Here is an 18,665-nt window from a genome sequence, read left to right on the forward strand (position 1 = left end):
CTAGATCCATCTTAACTGTTACTGTTGTTGAGGCAGGTGCCACCTATTCGATACCCGTGAGTTTGGTTTTTCTTGCCTAAGTGAAGCCTTATCTTTCTTACTCAACTTCATTTTGTTGGATGTCTGGGGAATCAGGTTTTCATAAATAATAGTATGATACTGTAATGACCCAGAGTATATCAGAAATATAACAAAACCCAAAACGTAACTAAAAGTCCTTTAATGCCTTCGACTTGGCTTCACTGTTTAATTGTTCACAGTGGGGGATTAAACTATTTTCAAAATAACATTTCAAAGGAAAGAAACACAGTTCAAATTCAAAGAGCCGATAATGAAGCAAAAACCAAAAACAAACTGCATTGAATAAAGTTCCACAACAGACCAGGATAGGTAATTGCCCATTTCAGGAAGATAACCAGGGACAGTCTGTTGGAAGAACGCCAACCAAGATAAACCTTCTTTAGAAATAAACCACTAATTGTCTCCAGCTGTTAGCATGCAGGTCCAAACTCTTATGCAGATCTCACACCTGCAACCCATGAAGAGGATCATGGCCCTCTCCTCCCGAGTAGACCACATTTTAGCCTGGTCCTCTCCTCCCGAGTAGACCACGTTTTACCCTGATCCTCTCCTCCCTGCGTGCCCTAGGATGGATAGGGGACGGGCCTGGGTCCTTCTCTGACTGGTCAGAGTCAGTCTCCATCAGGGGCATGACAGATACATTTCACATTTAAAACGTTAAACATAAATGTCAAACACAATATGAAAAATAAATATTGGGAAAGTGATCAATTATCTGCATCAAGTTGGTGCCAACATATTCTCCAGAAGGTTCCCAATCTAACCTTTCTAGTTTTTCCAGTGGTGCACCCATTGTCTCTATAATCAAATATACAGTGTATGAAAGGTAGGCCTCAATTTACAACCATTCATTTAGTGGCTGTTCAAAGTTACAACAGCACTGAAAAAAACAACATGACCATTTTTCTCACTTATGACTGTTGCAGAATCCCTGTAGTCACAAAATTCGGACACTTGGCAACTGGCACGTGTTTATGATGGTTGCAGTGTCCTGGGGTCATGTGATCACCGTTTGCGACATCTGACAAGCAAAGTCAATGGAAAAGTCACTCAACAACCATGTTGGTAACAACAACAGTGATTCACTTAACTGACCAGAAAGGTTGTAAAATGGGGTGAAAACTCATTCAACGGCCTTGCTCAGCACTGGAAATTTTGGGCGCGGTTTTGGTCGCAAGTCAATGACTTGCCTATACTACCATTTTCTAAATATCCATTGATTAAACTATTGCTTCTCAGAGCTAATCATTTGAATTTGATATGGGCTTAATTTATAATTTGCATGTTTGGAAGGGTTTTTTGTTTATTTATTTGTATTTTTGCTGCCACCTACTGCTCGGCAGGATTTTGCAGTCCAAATAAAGTAATCTTATCAATTTTCCTTACTATCAACAAGCATAGAGGGCAAGTGGATAATTTTAAGGAAGAATGCTATGTTTCTGGAGTCTTCCCAACAAATATCTGGTTTGTTGATGTACAGTGATTGTATGGTTACAATTCCATGAAACAGAAACAATGTTTCAGATCTGGAAACCTAAGGAAAATAAAATGTATCTTTGCTGTCATTGATAATCAAGTTGTCTTGGCTTCTGGTACAGTGAAACTCATACTTTATGGAAAGTTTGCTGAAAAATCCTGGTTTAATGTGGAATCTAATCCTTAAATTGGGATGTGGAGGCTTCTGAATAAGAATGTCTAGCATGGATATTTTGTATATTCCAAGGAAATATAAAAAGCTTTATTTTGCTCTGGTTTATGCATCATAAAGAGTGATTAAAGGAAAGCAATGGCTTAGCAAAATGTATAAATAAGGTCACAATTGGCTATCAATGGTCAGCACTGAGAAGTAGTACTCTTCAAGGTTTCAGATAATATTTCCAGCTGTACCTGGATATATTGAAGAGAGAATATGAAACCCCTCCTAAGGTACTTTTTTTTAAAAAAAAAAAAAAATCCATTTTGGTAAAGACATAGCCTTTGTTAAAGCACTTTATTGTATTATTTTATATATATTGAATATACAAATCAATCCCAACCTCCTATTGAGTTCAAGAAGTTCAACTGGTAAATAAGTATAGGTTAATGCCAGTTTAACCTACAGTGGATGATCATGGTTTATTAAGGAATTTTGCTCCTTGGTGAATAAATCATCATAAAGCTTCTTGAAGGTGCCCTGCTGTATTGCTAATCACTAGGATTGTGCAGGGCTTCAGATAAAAAAGTAAAAACATATTACAGAGCATGTGGAGGTCAGGCATAAGCCTTGTCTGCCACTTCCTAAATTTGATTTTTTTTTAAAAAAAAATGTGATTGCATGATGGCTGAGGAAGTCAGCCAGATACATCTGGAAATGCTCTATTTGGCTTAAAAGAGTGGAAAATGTGCTACATTCACAGTGCCCCCAAATAATATTTTTATGCTTTTGAATTGGAAGACTTGCACAGCCTTACTGTTTATATAGGTACTCTTTTCCAATTGCTTTCTTGTCTGTATAAATATATGCTTGTTCCACACTAATGTTTTAGAGCCCATTCAGAAGTTGTGAAGAGCCTGTCTGTTTTCTAAGGAACTTATATGAAAGTCTGTGCTATTCTATGCTATGCAGGTTTAATTCTACAGTTAAATACCGATGTACTTTCTCTCTTTGTAGCTCCCTAACCATATTTGTCAATTTAGGAAACTGGTAAGATTAGGCTACTGCAGGAAAGACGATTTCTTCATAATTGAACTGAAAGAACTTTAGAACAGGCTGCGTGATCTACCATCTGATATTAAAAGTGCAATGTACTCTAGAGCATTGGATCATATAATTGGGGCCAAATTCCTATAGTTATCAGATAACCCATAATAAAGTTAAGATATCATCAGATACAGACACTACTAATTCTGCTGCCTCCCGGTGATTGATTTTATTTTTTTCAGCCTCACATTCAACATTAATAAGCATAGCATTAAAAAAAAAAAAAAGATCTGGAAATGTTATGAAATGGAAAACCTGGAAACTTTTAATCTTTCTTTTTAGAATGTTCTAGTGGTGATGGGAGCAAACATGTTAGGAAAGTTGTGACTACATCAGCATCCCTATCATAAATCTTCCCCGTCCACCTCCAGTTGAATTCTTATGGATTTTCCAGTTGTTGGAGCTGGATTTGGTCATCATAATTCAGCTGTGTTAGGAAAGAAACTGAAGGTTCCCGCCTACAATTTTTGGATGCTTGAAAAAGTGGGTCCTTTATCAAACTAGGGATAGTGAAATTTTCTGAAATAGCTGTACAAGTAGTCCTCAACTTACAACAGTTCATTTAGTGACCAAAGTTACGCCACTGAAAAAAGTGATTTAACACTTTCACACTTAACAACCATTGCAGCATCCCTATAGTCATGTGATCAAAATTTGGATGGTTGTCAATTGACTCATATTTATGATGGTTGGGGTATCCTGGGGGAGGGGTGTTGTGATTTCTTTTTGTGACCTGAGAAGCCAAGATTCATTTAACTTGTGTTGCTAACTTAACAACTGCAGTGATTCACTTAACAACGGTGGCAAGAAAGGTCGTAGAAATGGGGCCACATTCACTTAACAAACGTCTCACTTCGGTGCAGAAACGTTGCCCTCAATTGTGACGGTACGTCGAGGACTATCCGTGTTGCATAAACCATGTTTTTCGCCATAAGAACGGGCGTGACTAACATGTTAATTTCCGAGAAGAAAAGGCGTCGGGACAAAATGAAGAAAAAAATAAAATACACACACGCCGCTTCGGGTGGAATCCCGAACGAAACTCTTGCGAAGAAGCCTTGGCGTCTTTTGCTGAGGGCCGGAGTCCGATTACAAAAGCCCTTCGCTTCACATCTTTGCCCAGAGCCGAGTGGGAGGAGTCGGAGTACAAAACGCGACCGCAGAGCCGCGGACTTCCACCCCCTCTCCTTCTCGGCGATGGCCATGAGCGTAGCTGCTCTTGTTTCTACTTTCCTGGGTTGCTCGGTAGCGACTCTCCTGCTGCTGAAATGGCGGAGGAGGCGGCAGGTCCAGGACAAGATAGCGAAGGCCAGGAGCCGGCGGGAGGGCGCCTTCCAGCAAATGGAAAGAGCCGTTCAGCGCTTCCAAGAACAGGTCAGGGAAGAAGCCGTGGGTTGTTTTGTGTGTGTGTGTGTGTGTCCCCCAGATCTGCTGGCTTGAGAAGGTCTGTGCAATGAGCGAACCATCCCCACGCTCAAAGCCGTAGGAGAGGCAAGAGAGATAAGCTTCGAAATGGGGATAGACTTCAATCTATCCAAAGGTTTACTTTCCTTCTAAGCTTGCAGTCTTTTCTAAAGGAACGTAGCTCCTTGGTTTGTTTGTTTTTTTCATTCCACGTTTAAGGAAAAAAAAAAAACACGTCTATCTGGAAATAAGATGGCTATCCTGGTTGATGCAACCGGTGCAGACTTGAAATAATAAGTCAATCAGATTCGAACGTGATTCGATCAAATTCCAATTTCTGTTTCTCACAGGAAGGTTCAGTAGGGCAAATAGATTTAACACAAAACCACCTGGGTCAGCAGGTTTGTGTGCCACTCCGCGGCTTTATGCTATATAGACTATTTTAGCAAGACTCCCGGAGGGCAGCGAATAACTGAAAGAGAAGTCGAGTATTGTATCTGGATTCTGGAGATTTAAAGTCTGCTCTCTGAATTCAGTTTGACATTCTGTGTTACTGGAGATCACAATATTAAAGGCAGGTGAGGTGGAGAAGTTAGGAGGTTTTGATATGCACGTGGTTGACAAGTACATTTTTATTTTTTGTTCAATTTATATGGGCACATATTTCAAACTGATGACCGGGTGGGTGGGTAACAATGCTTAAAATGAGATTAAAATAAATATATTAGAATGGCCTTGTCTAATAAAACAGTTCTATTTTGTGGTTTAGCCCAGGGGTCACCAACCTTTTGGACCTCAGGGACCACCAAACTCATAATTTTAGATCCCAGGGACCACTAACCGGTTCTGTGGGCGTGGTCTAATTTGTGGATGTGGCTTGGTCATGTGACTGGCTGGGAATGGCTTGTATGTAAATATTATAAATATTTATATAAATATTGATTTTTTTTTACAAAAAAAGAGCAACTTTTACCCAAAATCAGGCAAAGCAGGCAGGCAGATTGAGTTGCTCACAGAATCACAGATTCATTCAGAAATCTATCTGCCATTAGCTAACTCAATCTGTCACATAAAGTCATAAAATTTGCTAGCAAGAAACTCACAAAATTAACTCACAGCACACCATGCATGTAAATATTGAATTTTTTATTTAAAAAAGAGCAACTTTTACCGAAAATCAGGCAAAGCAGGCAGATTGAGTTGCTCACAGAATCATTCAGTAATCTATCTATCTGCCATCGGCTAGCTCAGTGTCTCAAATTTGCTTGCTGTGAGTCTGCACTGAATTTGCTTGCAAGCAAACCTTCAGTCCTAAAGGAGGCAGAGCCAAAGATCTAAAGACTAGCTAGAAAGCAAGAAATCCAACCATTTCCTGCTTCCTAGGTAATCTAAATCTCCCGGCACAGCAGAACAGATGATTGTCGGAAAAAGGAAAAATAGCAATTTAGCAGGCAAGTTTACCGGGTAAGGAGTGAGTGGGTAGGGAGCGTTCCTGTGGGCCATGTGGGCAGCGCAGCCTTGTGTTTCTGCGCAACCTGGATTAATTGCTTTGTGGGGGTGCTCTTGGGGTGAGATTTCTCTGGCCCACCAAAATTTTTCTCAAGGCCCACTGGTTGGCGACCTCTGGTTTAGCTGATTAGTCACGGGATGCATAATTAGAAACTTGCTCACGCTTGTGTATTTCATCACACAGTCAAGGATTTGTCTGTTTTCATCTTCATAATTAAAATGAAATCCGAAAGCAACCCTTGTGAAGTGACTTGTGTTAACCCGTTCAACAGTGTAATCTAGCATATTGATTTATTTAAACATTTATATAGTCACCCATCTTCTAAAAAAACTGGGCAGCTCCCAATCAAAAGTTGAAACCACATGTATATTCCCAGAAGTATATCCCATTGAATTAAGTAAAATTTACTTCTAACAAATACGTTAATCATGCTTCTATGGCTGCTGCCCATCTCACAGGAAGCAAGTCTAGGTGAATGAGTAAATGAATAAAACAAATATAAAAGCCAATCATTATAAAAAAATATGAAAGTCATGGTAAACATGAAAAACACTATATAAAAATGTGAACTGTATGAACCGCATGGAGAGAGTAAAAAGATCAACCATAATGGAGCCATCAAAGCATGACTCTGGTTCCTTGGGACTCCCAGGTCTTGAGGAACTTCCAAAATGATAATCTAGCTCCAGGCAGGAGGAGAGGAAGAAAATGTGTAGGTTTGCTGGCTATAGAACTCCAAAACCATTAGCTTGCACTTAATAATTCTGGGTAGATTTTATTGATGGAACTATTTAAATGTATTTTTACTCTGAATATTTATCCATGTAATCATCATTGACTCCATTTCTTGATACATTTGCTGTATTTACTTTTTCTTAGACAGGACATTTAGCGACTGTTCGAAGTTATGACAAATGCCCCCCAAAGCTACTTGTGACCTGGCTTTAAAGTTATAGATGCTATAGCACCCTTGCAATCATTCACCCACCCATCCTATCCCACTGAGCCCCTGCAGCCAGTCATCCTCCCAAGGCAGATCAACTGGTTGTAGCCGGCTAGAGCTTGCAAGCCTCCAGCTTCTTTCTCACCTAGCAGAGGCCAACATACTTTTCCATTCTTAGCAGCTTCTGAGAGAGGTACTGGGCCCAGTATAGGATTGGCTTTCTGACAGAGCCAGCCTGCAAAGCAGGTATTGTTCTTGTGAACCTGTAGAAGCTCCACAAATGTCCCAAAGATGTTTTTTTTTTTCCCCAAAAGGCAACTGGACTTTGTTTTTCCTTGAAGATGTTTCACTTTTCATCTAAGAACCATCTTCTTGGATGAGAAGAAGCTTCATGGATGAGAAATGAAACATCTTCAAGGAAAAACAAAATCCAGTTGTCTTTTGAAAAAAAAGAATCTTTGGGACAACCATGCCCTGGATGACTGAGAATCTTTATAAACATTCCCCAAACAAATGGAGCCGCCTTAAACCTCCTTAATCCCCACAGTCACAGGATCAAACAAATGGAGTCCCTTTCCCTTTCCCCTCCCTTACCAATAGACAGTAAGCAGTTGCTGCTGGGTGAGAGAGGGAGCAAAGGATTGTGAGACTGGCTGGGAAACTGTCATGGAACATTGAAAATGAAGATCATGTGACTGCACCAGCAACCAGTAAGCAATTACAGCTTCCCCAATTTTTAATACCTCGGGAATCATGGGTCCTAGATTTTGGATACATTCTGTAAGTTAACTCATTTGAGATACCATGTTTCAAAAATAGTTGCTCTATGGTGCATCATTTCGCCCAAGTCCATAACAAGAGATTTAGTAACATATAGATAAGCTGATGGTAATATATTAATACTTTTCTAATTATCCTGTGTTTAATCACTTTCAAAAATGTGGCTGAGCAAGAGTCACATTAATATTTTTTCTGAAACACAGATTTTATATGTATAAGGTTGACTCTGCTTAGCATTGTTTTTAATATGGATCAGAGCATCAATTATAGGACTGATTAGTTTATACTAGACTAGCCTTCAGCTATATTGCAAAAATGCTAAATGTTTAGATTATAGGTGTATCTAAAAGAAGCAGTGTTTTATTATATATGGGAATTTTTTTCTCTTTCAGAATCCAAATCATCAACCAGAACCTATTTTATCACTGAGTTTGCCTGAACTCTGTCAGCAACTTGGGGATGGTTCACTCACACCTGAGAGTGTTTTCTACACCTATGTGGATAAGGTGAGGCATCATTCCCTAAGCTAACAAAAATGAGAAATATGTGTAGGGTAGGATTATTATGATTCAAGCTGAATTTTTCCTGAGGATCCATAAACATTTTTTTTAAAGTAGATTTGAAAATTGTTTTAAGAATCTGCATTTTTCTTGTGGGTCACATATTCCTATGGCATCTTCTTTCCTGTTGCTGTTATAAGAGTCTCAATAGTGTTAGCAAATTTCATCTCTCTTGCATAGAAAGCATTTTGTCAGTGTAGCAAGAAACTTCATAAACAGATTCTCCAACTAATTATTCAGGAAAAAAAACCACCCATTGAGTTCAGCGGTTAATACTCCAAGGTAGGTGTATATAGTTTGATTCCCCAAAAAGCCAACATCAGATAATCTTTTCAAGTCTTAAATCTATGAATCGAGAAATAATTTGATAATAAATACATAGAAGTGAAACGTCTAGTAAGGAAGAACAAATTGGCCTATACCAGAAATAGATCCAAAGAAGCAATAGGACCTACCTGTCCTTCAGCTGAGTGAAAATTGGTTTTAGTGTTTAGTATTTATTTAGTATTTGAGACCAACAGGAAAACCTAGGGCTGTAAGCTAGTTTGGCAAGTTGAAAAAATACCCTAGAACAGGGATATCAAACTCAATTTCATTGAGGGCCGCATCCAGGTTTTGTTTGACATTGGGGAGGGCTGGGGGGAGCGTGGCCTGCTCAACATCACCACTTGTGTTGGCCCGAGCGTTCTGCCAGAGAAAACGGGCTCCTGAGCTCCATTTTCAGCTGTGACGGCCTCCTGCAACCTTCTGCCAGCGAAAACTGAGCGCAGGAGGGCCGCTTCCTGAGTTCCATTTTCTCTGGCAAATGCATGGCGGGTTGGTCCTTCTCTGTTTCCAGGGCAGCCCCACGGGCCAGATCTAAGCACCCTACGGACTGGATCCGGACCCCGGGCCTTGAGTTCGACACCCGTGCCTTAGAAGAAGACAGTAGTAATATTCCATATTGTTACCAAAACCAGCTATTAAGCACTAAGAGCTGACTCTGATTCAAAGAGTCATTCAGTCAATTTTTCCTCAGCCTCTTGACCATAAGAGAGAAGTGTGAAGCAAGAATCATAGTCTTTATTTATTTATTTTTACCCTCTGGGACTGATATATATCTGCTGGGTTAAAAGTTTTACCCAGGAATATTCAGAACCTACTTAGCTTCTACATTGGGGCTGTCTCCATCCAGTCTTACCATTTATTTGTTTGCTTGTTTGTTTGTTTATTGAATTTATATTGCCACCTATTCACCCATGGCGAATAGATCTTTAGATATGAGAATTGTTGACATTGAACAATAATTCCCATGTAGAAGAGATTTAGTTATCTTTTTGAGAAAAATAAAAGGGTAATACCACTCGTAGGAGAAAATAAAGAGGTAGAGGAAGCAATTATTTTTAGACATGAGGTAGTTTAGTAGCCCAAATAGACTTGCCTTCAAGTTTCCTTTTTTTTCTCTCCTCTTTGCAAAGGTAGGCTTTACATGAGAAATAAAGAGACTGTCTTTCCCTGCTTTTTCTAGGCCCTGAAAGTGACTGCAGTTGTCAATTGCATAACTGATTACATAGCAGAGAATGAATCCCAGCTTCGGCATATGAACAGCGAAGGGGAAAAGGGCTTGCTCTATGGAGTTCCCATCAGCATAAAGGATTCCATTAACTGCAAGGTATAGCTGGGGTGGGCCTTGGGTGAATGTGCAGAGCTCTTTTGTGGCTAAAAAACAGGTGGATGTGCAACTTGTATTACATTATATAATAAAGAGCATCTTGGCTTTGGGTTTGAATTGCTTCTAGCAGGTGCCTACACATTACAAGTGTCAAACATGCTGTCTCATGTTGCCATCAAGTGACATATCGCGATGTTTTTTCCCTTCGCAAAGCTGGGGTGTGCGTGGCCCACATGTGATGCATCTGGCCCACCGGGCCGCCAGTTTGACGCCCCTGGTATACATGTTAGTTAATATGAGATCACCTTTTCATCTGCCTGTATCTAATAGCTCAAGTCACTTAATGCTGAACCCTGCTCTCTTTTACAAAATCTTTATTTTATTTATTTATTTGTTACATTTTTATGTTGCCCATTTCTCCTCTAAGGTGACTGTGTCCAGTTTAAACCCTTTGTAACAAGGCCTGGAGCAGGGTGATATGTGAGCCTGCACACTGTAATGCACAAGTTGTTGTTTTTAATTCCGATTGTTGGTTTCTTGTATGGCTTTGGAGGGGCGGGTTTAAATTTGTGAGTGTTACCTTGAAAGTTTAGGCAGCTTTTAAGTCAAATAAATAAGCAAAAATCCATGTTGTGTGGGAAACCAGCTGTATCTTAAAAATGTGCAGGAAAATGTGTTTAGATCTGTGATAACCAAAATAAAATTTATCTTATGCTAAGGCATATTTCACAGCAATCTTAACATTGATTGTTGTCTGCTAAAACAAAGTTATCTGATACCAACTGTGTTACCATATTGTATTACATAATGTTTTGCTTAATTGTGATTTTTTTAAAAAAAGATTTTTTTTAAAAAAAGCATTAAAATACAAACTAATATAAAAGGGGGGATAATAGAACAAGTTAAAAATAACAAAAATCCATAAAACAAATATATAACATAAGTGACCTCTTGACTTTTTCCAGTAAAGAAATAATAATACAATAGCCCCTCTCTAATGAATAATACCAATACTTAAAATGGCTTATAAAATTAATATTCAACATACAAAAAATACAATAGTCATAATATATTCTTCACTTAATTTTTTTTCTAACTTATAATAAACTGACAAATATGAATAAAATTAAGAATTCTCAATATTTTTCTAGTCAAATGAAATCTCGTCCTCAAAACCCAAGGTCAAAATCTGATTTTTCTCCTTGTCTTGTAAGAAATCTAACGGTGGCCTCCAAGTTGCAAGAAAGTTAGTCAAGTTATTTTTCCTAATTAAAGAAGTCAAGTTCTCAATCTAGCTAGTTCCATTAATTCCAAAGACTAATCTTCAATTGTGGGTATGTGTTTCTCTTTCCACTTTTGTATAGCGGCCTTGCAGCCAATGTCATATGTTAGAACAAAGCCCCATGTTTTCTCCCCCCACCATGCTGTTTATCTGCCATCCCTAAAAGCTTGTGGTTTCATGAAATGGGTGGAGACATATAATTTAAATTGGAAGCCATGGTTTAAAAACCACAGTGTCTTGCATCATATAACCCTATCACATCAAAACCAAACTGGCTCAGCGTGATGTTGTAAAATTCAGTTATGGTATACTGTTAATTGATCTAGTTTTCTCTGGGCAGTTCTTTTGCTGTTCAGGATTTCAGGGAGGAATTTTTTATCAAGAATTTATCCTTAGACCTTCTGTATAATAATAATCTTAAATGTTCCACAGGGGAACTAATAAATATATTGCCAATTTGTTGCTGTTTTTTAACATCTTAAACCCAGCATCACTGAATGATATCTGATGTTTCTATGGGGAACTCAAATTTCCTTTTCATCTTTCTATCGTTTTTCCTCACCACAGGGCTATGACAGTACTTTGGGCTTTACAAAGCGTCTCTTCCAGCCAGCAGCAGAAGACGCTGTTATAGTGCAGGTGTTGAAACATCAAGGAGCAATTCCATTTGTAAAAACAAATATTCCCCAATCGCTGTTGAAGTAAATCATGTATTATTATTATTATTTTTGCCATTGTTTTTTGTTTTGGTTTTTATATACAGGTAATCCTTGACTTAAGACTATTGATTCAAGCAATCATTTGAATTTACAGCGGCACTGAAGGAAGGGGTTTCCCACTAAGAAAATCATTTGAAGTTACAGCTGTTGCTGTGCTCTTGTGGTCTTGTAATCAAAGTTCAGGCGTTTGGCAGCTCACCTGCATTTACAGTTCCAGGAGTTTCAACTCTTTCTCACCTTCCCTGTCTTCCCCCTCCCTTTTGGGCTCCTGACCCCCTGGCTGACCTTTGCCATCTTCTTCCTCTGCTGCTAACCAAGTAAGCTGCCACATGCGCTCCTGGGTTTGGCTTATGGTCACTCACTCACACAGTCCTGATCAACAGCTATATTCAAGTCACGTTCATACATGAGCATTGAAGCACAACAGGTTATTTGGAATACAGTGAGACCCAGTGAATTTAAAATAAAAGTAAAACTTTCTTAGTAGCAATATGTTTGCCCTTTCTCTCTCATGCAGTCCTACACAGCTACACCTACACCTACCCATGTCCTTCTCAACTAGGCTGCCAGGCTCTAGCTGGAGGGATGGAAGCCACCAAATCTTGGATCCAAAGGCAAAGAGTGGGTGGGCTTCAGGGCCACCTTTGTCCCGATAAGTCCTTTGTTGATTCACAAATTGGCAGCCACTTTTGCCTTGTTGATTTACAAGCCTGGTACCTGTTGATGGCACTTGGGCTCAGGGGAGAGGAGCATTTCCATGTAGTGAGGCTCAACTTGTTTTGCCTGGTTCAGGTGATATTCTTTTATTACTTTATAACAATTTCATTCTTTCTTGTCCGTCTCCCAAAGAGATCTTTTGGACAAGATTCCTGGCTTTTTGTCCACCCTGCTTCACCTTTAGATAAGACAGCTTCAGCCTCATCTTACATATTCCTCCCCTAGGCATCCCCTAGACCAGTGGCCCCCAACCTTTTTTGTGCCACGGCCCGGTACCGGCATCACAAAATGATCTGCGGCCCGGTACTGGCATCAGCACGCATGACAAGGCAAGGCGAGCTGAGCGACCGGCCAGCCAGCCGTCCCCCGCTTCTCCCCGCCACCTTCAACTCCACCTTTGTCGATGGGCTTTCGCTTGGGACGGTCGCTCGGCTCGCCTTGCCTTGGGTGCTGAAAGAATCCTCACGCCTTAGTTTCGTTCGAAGCCCCCTTCAATGAAACTAAGGCGCGAGGATTCCTTCAGGACAAACGCCGCTTTCCAACCGGAAAAGCTCACCGGAAGCACTTTCTCGTCAAACAAGATGGCGGCGCCCAGCAAACCGGCGGCCCGGTAGGAAATGTTCCACGGACCGGTACCGGTCCACGGCCCGGTGGTTGGGGACCCCTGCCCTAGACAGCAGATGCCACAAAATGAGGTTGGGATGAATACATCTCTAGCCTGTAAATTCTCCCATCTCTTTTTAAAATTGGCCAGAGGGGACTATTAAAACAGCTTAAGTTGCTAGTAATCTTTGTGATCCCTGTTTCAGTAGCCTTTGGAAATGGGTATTATTTCTGGGGGCTTCCAGGGGGCCTGTACACTAATATGGGTTCCACATTGGTTGTGATGGGCTTGAATCCTGCCAGTCAGAGATCTGTGAGTCAGACAGGTCTGCAATGGAGATTTGCTTACCTAAAGAAAAACATTTAATAAGAGAAATTTCAGCTCCGGTATCCAACAGTTTGCTTAGCATCATTGTGGGTTAAAACAAAATGGGAGAATTTCAATATTCCCGCCCACCCCCATATTGTCAGTCAAGACCCATGCATTTACCAAATCAGGGGGACATCTCTAGAAATTGACTAAAGGGGTGTGTGTCTGAGCTTACATTTTCTTTTTTCGCCCTTTACTGCTGGGACTCACTTTCTTTAAAGGTTCTGTTAATTGTTTCAGTTCATGTGGACCAATGAAAGAAGCTTGTTCTCCTTAACTTTCTTGTCATTTTCCTCTTCTGATCCATGCCTTCCTTATTGAGGTCTTTTTAATGCCTCCACTTGCTTCTTCAAATTCCTAGTAGAATCCCCATCCCATCTCTCCATATTTTCTCCTTAATCTCTCGGCTTTTATCACATTTGCACACACACCATCTCTGTTCTCAACTTTTTGCTCTGGTTGCTTCAAAAATTTCCCATTTCTGCGGTCTACCCCTCTCCTTTCCCACCTGTTTTTTTATACTCCTTCCTCCCCTGCATTCTTTATTTTTATCCTCAACACTCCCAACAGCTTTCTTTGCTTCTCACAAATCTGTTTCCAAAGAGGCTAATGGCTAATGGGTAAGCTGCATTCAATTGTTCAAGGCACTGCAGTCCACCTAGCACACATTTTAAAGATTGATTGCATGTTTGCACTTCTTGCACTGAAATGGAGGCTGTTGGTGGTGATAAAACAAGGACAAAGCAAATAGGTATGACTGGCTGTGCATAAATTTGTTTGTCATCAACTGACTAGACTGTACTGTATGATACTGAAGTGGGTGATTCAAATTGACCAAAGGACTGTTATTTTTACCCAGATAATAGTACCCCTTATCTCTACCATCATACCTTTGGGCAGCACTGTGTAAGTGATCATTGTTAAAGCTTAAGGAAGCATATTTTTTTTAATAGTAGAAGTAGAAGAGTTGAACTCTTTACAATGCTGTTCAGGACTTAATAGTTGCTCATGATAATGACCATTTCCTCTTCATAATTCAAGAAATGTGGTTTTTTTTTTTAAATGATTGTGAGAAAAAACGGGAAAAATATCCTTATTAAGAGGCAAAGTGTAAATACCATTGTTTCAGATTAAGATTAAGCAAGGGATACAGTATAATTTTGTAAAAAGACTAATTGAATCATATACTTAAATCACTACCTGGAAGAACTATTAGGAAAATATTTGGAACTATTCCAAAACGATTTGCTGACAATATTCTTTATCTTTTCAGTTATGACTGCAGTAATCCAATCTTTGGGTCAACAGTGAATCCTTTGAATCCCACTAAAAGCCCTGGTGGATCGTCAGGCGGGGAAGGAGCTCTTATTAAAAGTGGAGGATCCATTCTGGGCATTGGGACAGATATAGCAGGCAGCATTCGTATCCCAAGTGCCTTTTGCGGAATTTGTGGTTTAAAAACCACTAGCAACAGAATTAGGTTGTATACAAACCCTAACCCTTAAAATACAGAGTTTAAAATATGTGGGTTATTTCTCTCAGATTCCTGATCTGATTATACCTGTATATCAGAGTTGCCAAGAATGGGAGAACTAATAATTAATTCAAACAGCAAACATTAATCAGATCACAGACTAGGTAAAATCTTGTTCATTCAACCTTTGTTGAATTGCTTTTTACATTTGCAATCTTATGTCCACTTCAACTGAATTCTGTTTAACATCTGTTTTACCCTGCTGTACCCTAAGCAAAATGTTGTGAACTTGAAATGTTTATCGGTTATGTTTTAATTAGTGAGGTAAGTCTAAGTGCTATTGCTAGTCTAATAGGCTTGGCTGGAAACTTGGCTATTTCAGTTCGTATGAACTAACCCTGTTCAACTGGGTAAACCAGAAACGTTCTCAACATGTCATCTGTGTTAAGTGCTGAAATGAGTTCCCCTTTAGAATGTAAAGAAAGAGGAATTGATATTGAAAATTGGGAATCTTGACAGCTTTGCTAAAACTACTCTTTTGATGTTTCTCTAGCAAAAAAGGAATTGTTCCATCCGTGGCTGGTCAGAAAGGAGGTAATATACCATTATTGATTAGATAAAAGGGAAGTTTGTTTCAAGTGGAAAAGTTATTCTTTGACATTCTTGTTCTCTTCAAAAAACAGTTTCATCAATTTACAAAGTAAATTACAGTACAGCTGGCAGTTTTTCAAAAAGTATGAACTCAGCTTAATGACTTAATGCCAGTAACAACCATGCTCTATTACCTGAATGTTTTATTGTCATTTACTCTTTAAAAAGAAAAAGTTTTTGAAACTAGCAATGGGGTATTGTAACAAGAACTTACCGGAAAAGGGTTTGAGAATGTAGCTACGGTAGTTGTTTCCTAGTCTAGGGCCATTATGGCGAACCTATGGCACATGTGCTGGAAATGGCACGTACAGCCATTTCTGCCAGCGTGCAAGAGGTCGCCCGGAAGAGCCCCACTGTGCATGTGCGTGGACCCTCCCACCGCTAGCCAGGTGATTATTGGGTATCTGCCGTGCATGCGTGGGAAAGACGCACATGCATGCGCAGAGGTGTGCAGTGTGGGGATACGCACGCATGTGTAGAGGGGGTGGGGTGGGTTGCGCGCACAGGGGTGGGATTCAAATTTTAACTGGTTCTGTGGGCGTGGCTTAGATGGTGGGCGTGGCTTGGTGGTCATGTGACTGGGTGGACATGGCTTGGTGGTCATGTTATTGGCTGGGTGTGGCCAACTCAATAATCACATCAAGGCACGCATCTCCTGGCCTGGCCTCTCATGACTGTGGGGATGCTGCAACAGTCGTAAGTGTGAAAAACGGTCATAAGTCACTTTTTTCAGGTCCATTGTAACTTTGAATGGTCACTCCACACAAGCAAAGTACCAGCAAATGAGGGAAAGAAAACTCCAGAGAGGTTCCTGAGACAGGAAGTCTAGCCCTGCCAAGAACGTAATAAGGGTTAACGGAGGGGCAGTTTCTGTAAGCAACACCAGAATGTTTCCTTCCTGCCTTCCTTACAGGATTAGGCCAGTAATTTCTTCTAACAACCGGTTCTCCGAACTGCGAATAGCGAATAGGTGTGAACTGGTAGAATCCCACCCCTGCGCTGCATGGATGCAGGCACACAGCGTGCTTTTGGCACGCGACATGGAAAAGGTTAGCCATCACTGGTCCAAGGTATTTTTTTATTTATTTAATTGATTTATATGGCTGCCCAACTTGCAAATTGTGACTTCTGGATGACTAACAAAGGATTACAGGGAAGTCCTTAACTAGTGACCATAATTGAGACCCAAATTTTGGTCATAAGTCATTCCAGTCACAGGTTAAACCCACTCCATGGCAAGATTTGATTTTATGACAGTCAATAAGTGAGTCACTGGTTGTTGTGGTGGACCATTCACTTAATTGCAATGATATGCTTAACAACTGTGGCAAAAAGGTCGTAAAATGGGGTAAAACTCTCTTAACAACTGCCTTGCTTAGCAATGGCACTAGATGACACTAGATGACAATGGCACTAGCGATGACACTAGATGACACTTAATTCCCTGACGGTAGATGATCTCATCCAGAAAGCTTCATGAAGTCAGGATTTGTGGCTAGATCTGTCCCATCCTGACGACTACTGGAATTGGATCTGGAGAAAGGAGGGGAGCCACTACAACACTGGGTATCCTCCACTCCCAGCCCTCAAAGTTGTTCTAAAAGGATACCATGATCAAAGCCATCGAGAGATCAAGGTCTCCCGGTCTGCTCCAGAGATAATATAGAAGTGTGATCAATGACGCTGGTTTAATGGTTCTTTATTCATGTCAGAAGTACCTACAAATTCGAGACATGTAACATTCAATGCTCTGCAAATAAAATAGGTATACAATAGGTCATAGGAATGAAGCACATGTAAAAAGTATGTAGAATAAATAGAATTAAAACTGAATGACATTTGTCCAGTATTGGGCCATGCCGACAGCATTTTCTCTCGCCAGCCTGAGATCTTCATAACTGTTGAGGGATATCAAATGTACCATAGCATATGTGAGATTGGATTATTCTTCTGTATGTGGAATTGACCTTGGGAGACAGGAGAAAGAGCCGTATGCTAGGCAGCGGTTTTCTGATACTATTGTATTGAAAAGTTGCTTTTATGGTGTTATGAAGAGTTCAAATGGAGGTCATCCATTCTGAAAAGTAGGGAATGAGTTGGGTCTTGAGGAGTTAATCACTTTTTGGTGAGCTTCAGTGGTTGAAACCTTCCTCTCAGAATTTTCCCAACTCCTAACAGGCTACTCTTTAAATGCCTTCTGTTTACTTGTTTATTTCTTTCAGCTTTTGTTGGCTTGGGACCAATGGCACGGGATGTTGACAGCCTTGCTCTTTGCCTGAAAGCTGTCTTGTGCAAGAAAATGTTCCAACTGGATCCCACGGTGCCACCTCTTTCTTTCAACGAGCAAGTAAGATCATGCACAGAATTTCAAACCAAGAAGAACAGGTTTTGTGAAGAAAACATGGGTGTCCTTGCCACAGCCATTGCCACTCCCTTAAAGAAGCTGTGGCTTTGCCTGGGCTCCTGTGGTAATGGCATCACCTCAGAAAAATAACCCCTCATATGAATTAAAGGGCTGACAAGACAAAGGTATCATCAAGAAAAGGCCTCCATTTTGCCTTTCGGAATCTACTAACAACATGGGCTGTTTCTACGTATAAGCCAGAGGTCCCCAAGCTTGGCAACTTTAAGACTTGTGGACTTGAACTTCCAGAATTCTCCAGCCAGCTATGCTGGCTGGAGAATTCTGGGAGTTGAAGTCCACAAGTCTTAAAGTTGCCAAGTTTGAGGACTCCAGGTATAAGCAGATCTCCAGAAAATGAACATCATGCCATTTTACTTGTGATTGATAGTAGAAATTATATATAAACACTGAGGAATGAAGACTGCTCTCCTTTTTGCATTTCATTGAGAGAAGTGATTATTTTAAAATAAATAAGCATTGGTAATACTTGGGAAAGAAACCAGGTAGAAAGAGACATCAAGTAGGCTATACACAGGCTAAGTGTACAGCTTGTCCTTGACTTAAAATCTGTTGCTTCGAAACCATTCAAAATTACAATGGACCTCCAAATAGCACTTGTGACTGAGTGGCAGCCTTCCTCCCCCTCCCATGCTCATGTATTTTCATTTTGTTTGCTTGGCCCATATTTACTGTGTGGTCATTTTGAGTGTCCCGCAGTCACATGATTACAGTTTACAATTATTATTATTTTTTTGCTGGAACTCGACATTACTTCC

At 40.2% G+C, this 18,665-nt stretch overlaps 1 protein-coding gene across 1 annotated transcript in view; it reads left to right on the top strand.

Annotated features, from left to right (window-relative positions):
• Nucleotides 1-3,947: 3,947 nt before the first annotated feature.
• LOC113410987 (fatty-acid amide hydrolase 1-like) overlaps nucleotides 3,948-18,665 on the top strand; it is a 31,067-nt gene continuing 16,349 nt past the window's right edge. The window contains exons 1-7 of the mRNA XM_026665803.2: nucleotides 3,948-4,195; nucleotides 7,851-7,964; nucleotides 9,526-9,669; nucleotides 11,519-11,652; nucleotides 14,634-14,840; nucleotides 15,388-15,428; nucleotides 17,708-17,832. Coding sequence (XP_026521588.2) covers nucleotides 4,019-4,195; nucleotides 7,851-7,964; nucleotides 9,526-9,669; nucleotides 11,519-11,652; nucleotides 14,634-14,840; nucleotides 15,388-15,428; nucleotides 17,708-17,832 — 942 coding nt within the window. The 5' untranslated portion in view covers nucleotides 3,948-4,018. The remainder of the gene's footprint in view (nucleotides 4,196-7,850; nucleotides 7,965-9,525; nucleotides 9,670-11,518; nucleotides 11,653-14,633; nucleotides 14,841-15,387; nucleotides 15,429-17,707; nucleotides 17,833-18,665) is intronic.

Source organism: Notechis scutatus, chromosome 3, assembly GCF_049901735.1.
Source record: "Notechis scutatus isolate UNSWTSFEM ecotype Mainland chromosome 3, rNotScu1.2, whole genome shotgun sequence".
NCBI lineage: Eukaryota > Metazoa > Chordata > Lepidosauria > Squamata > Elapidae > Notechis > Notechis scutatus.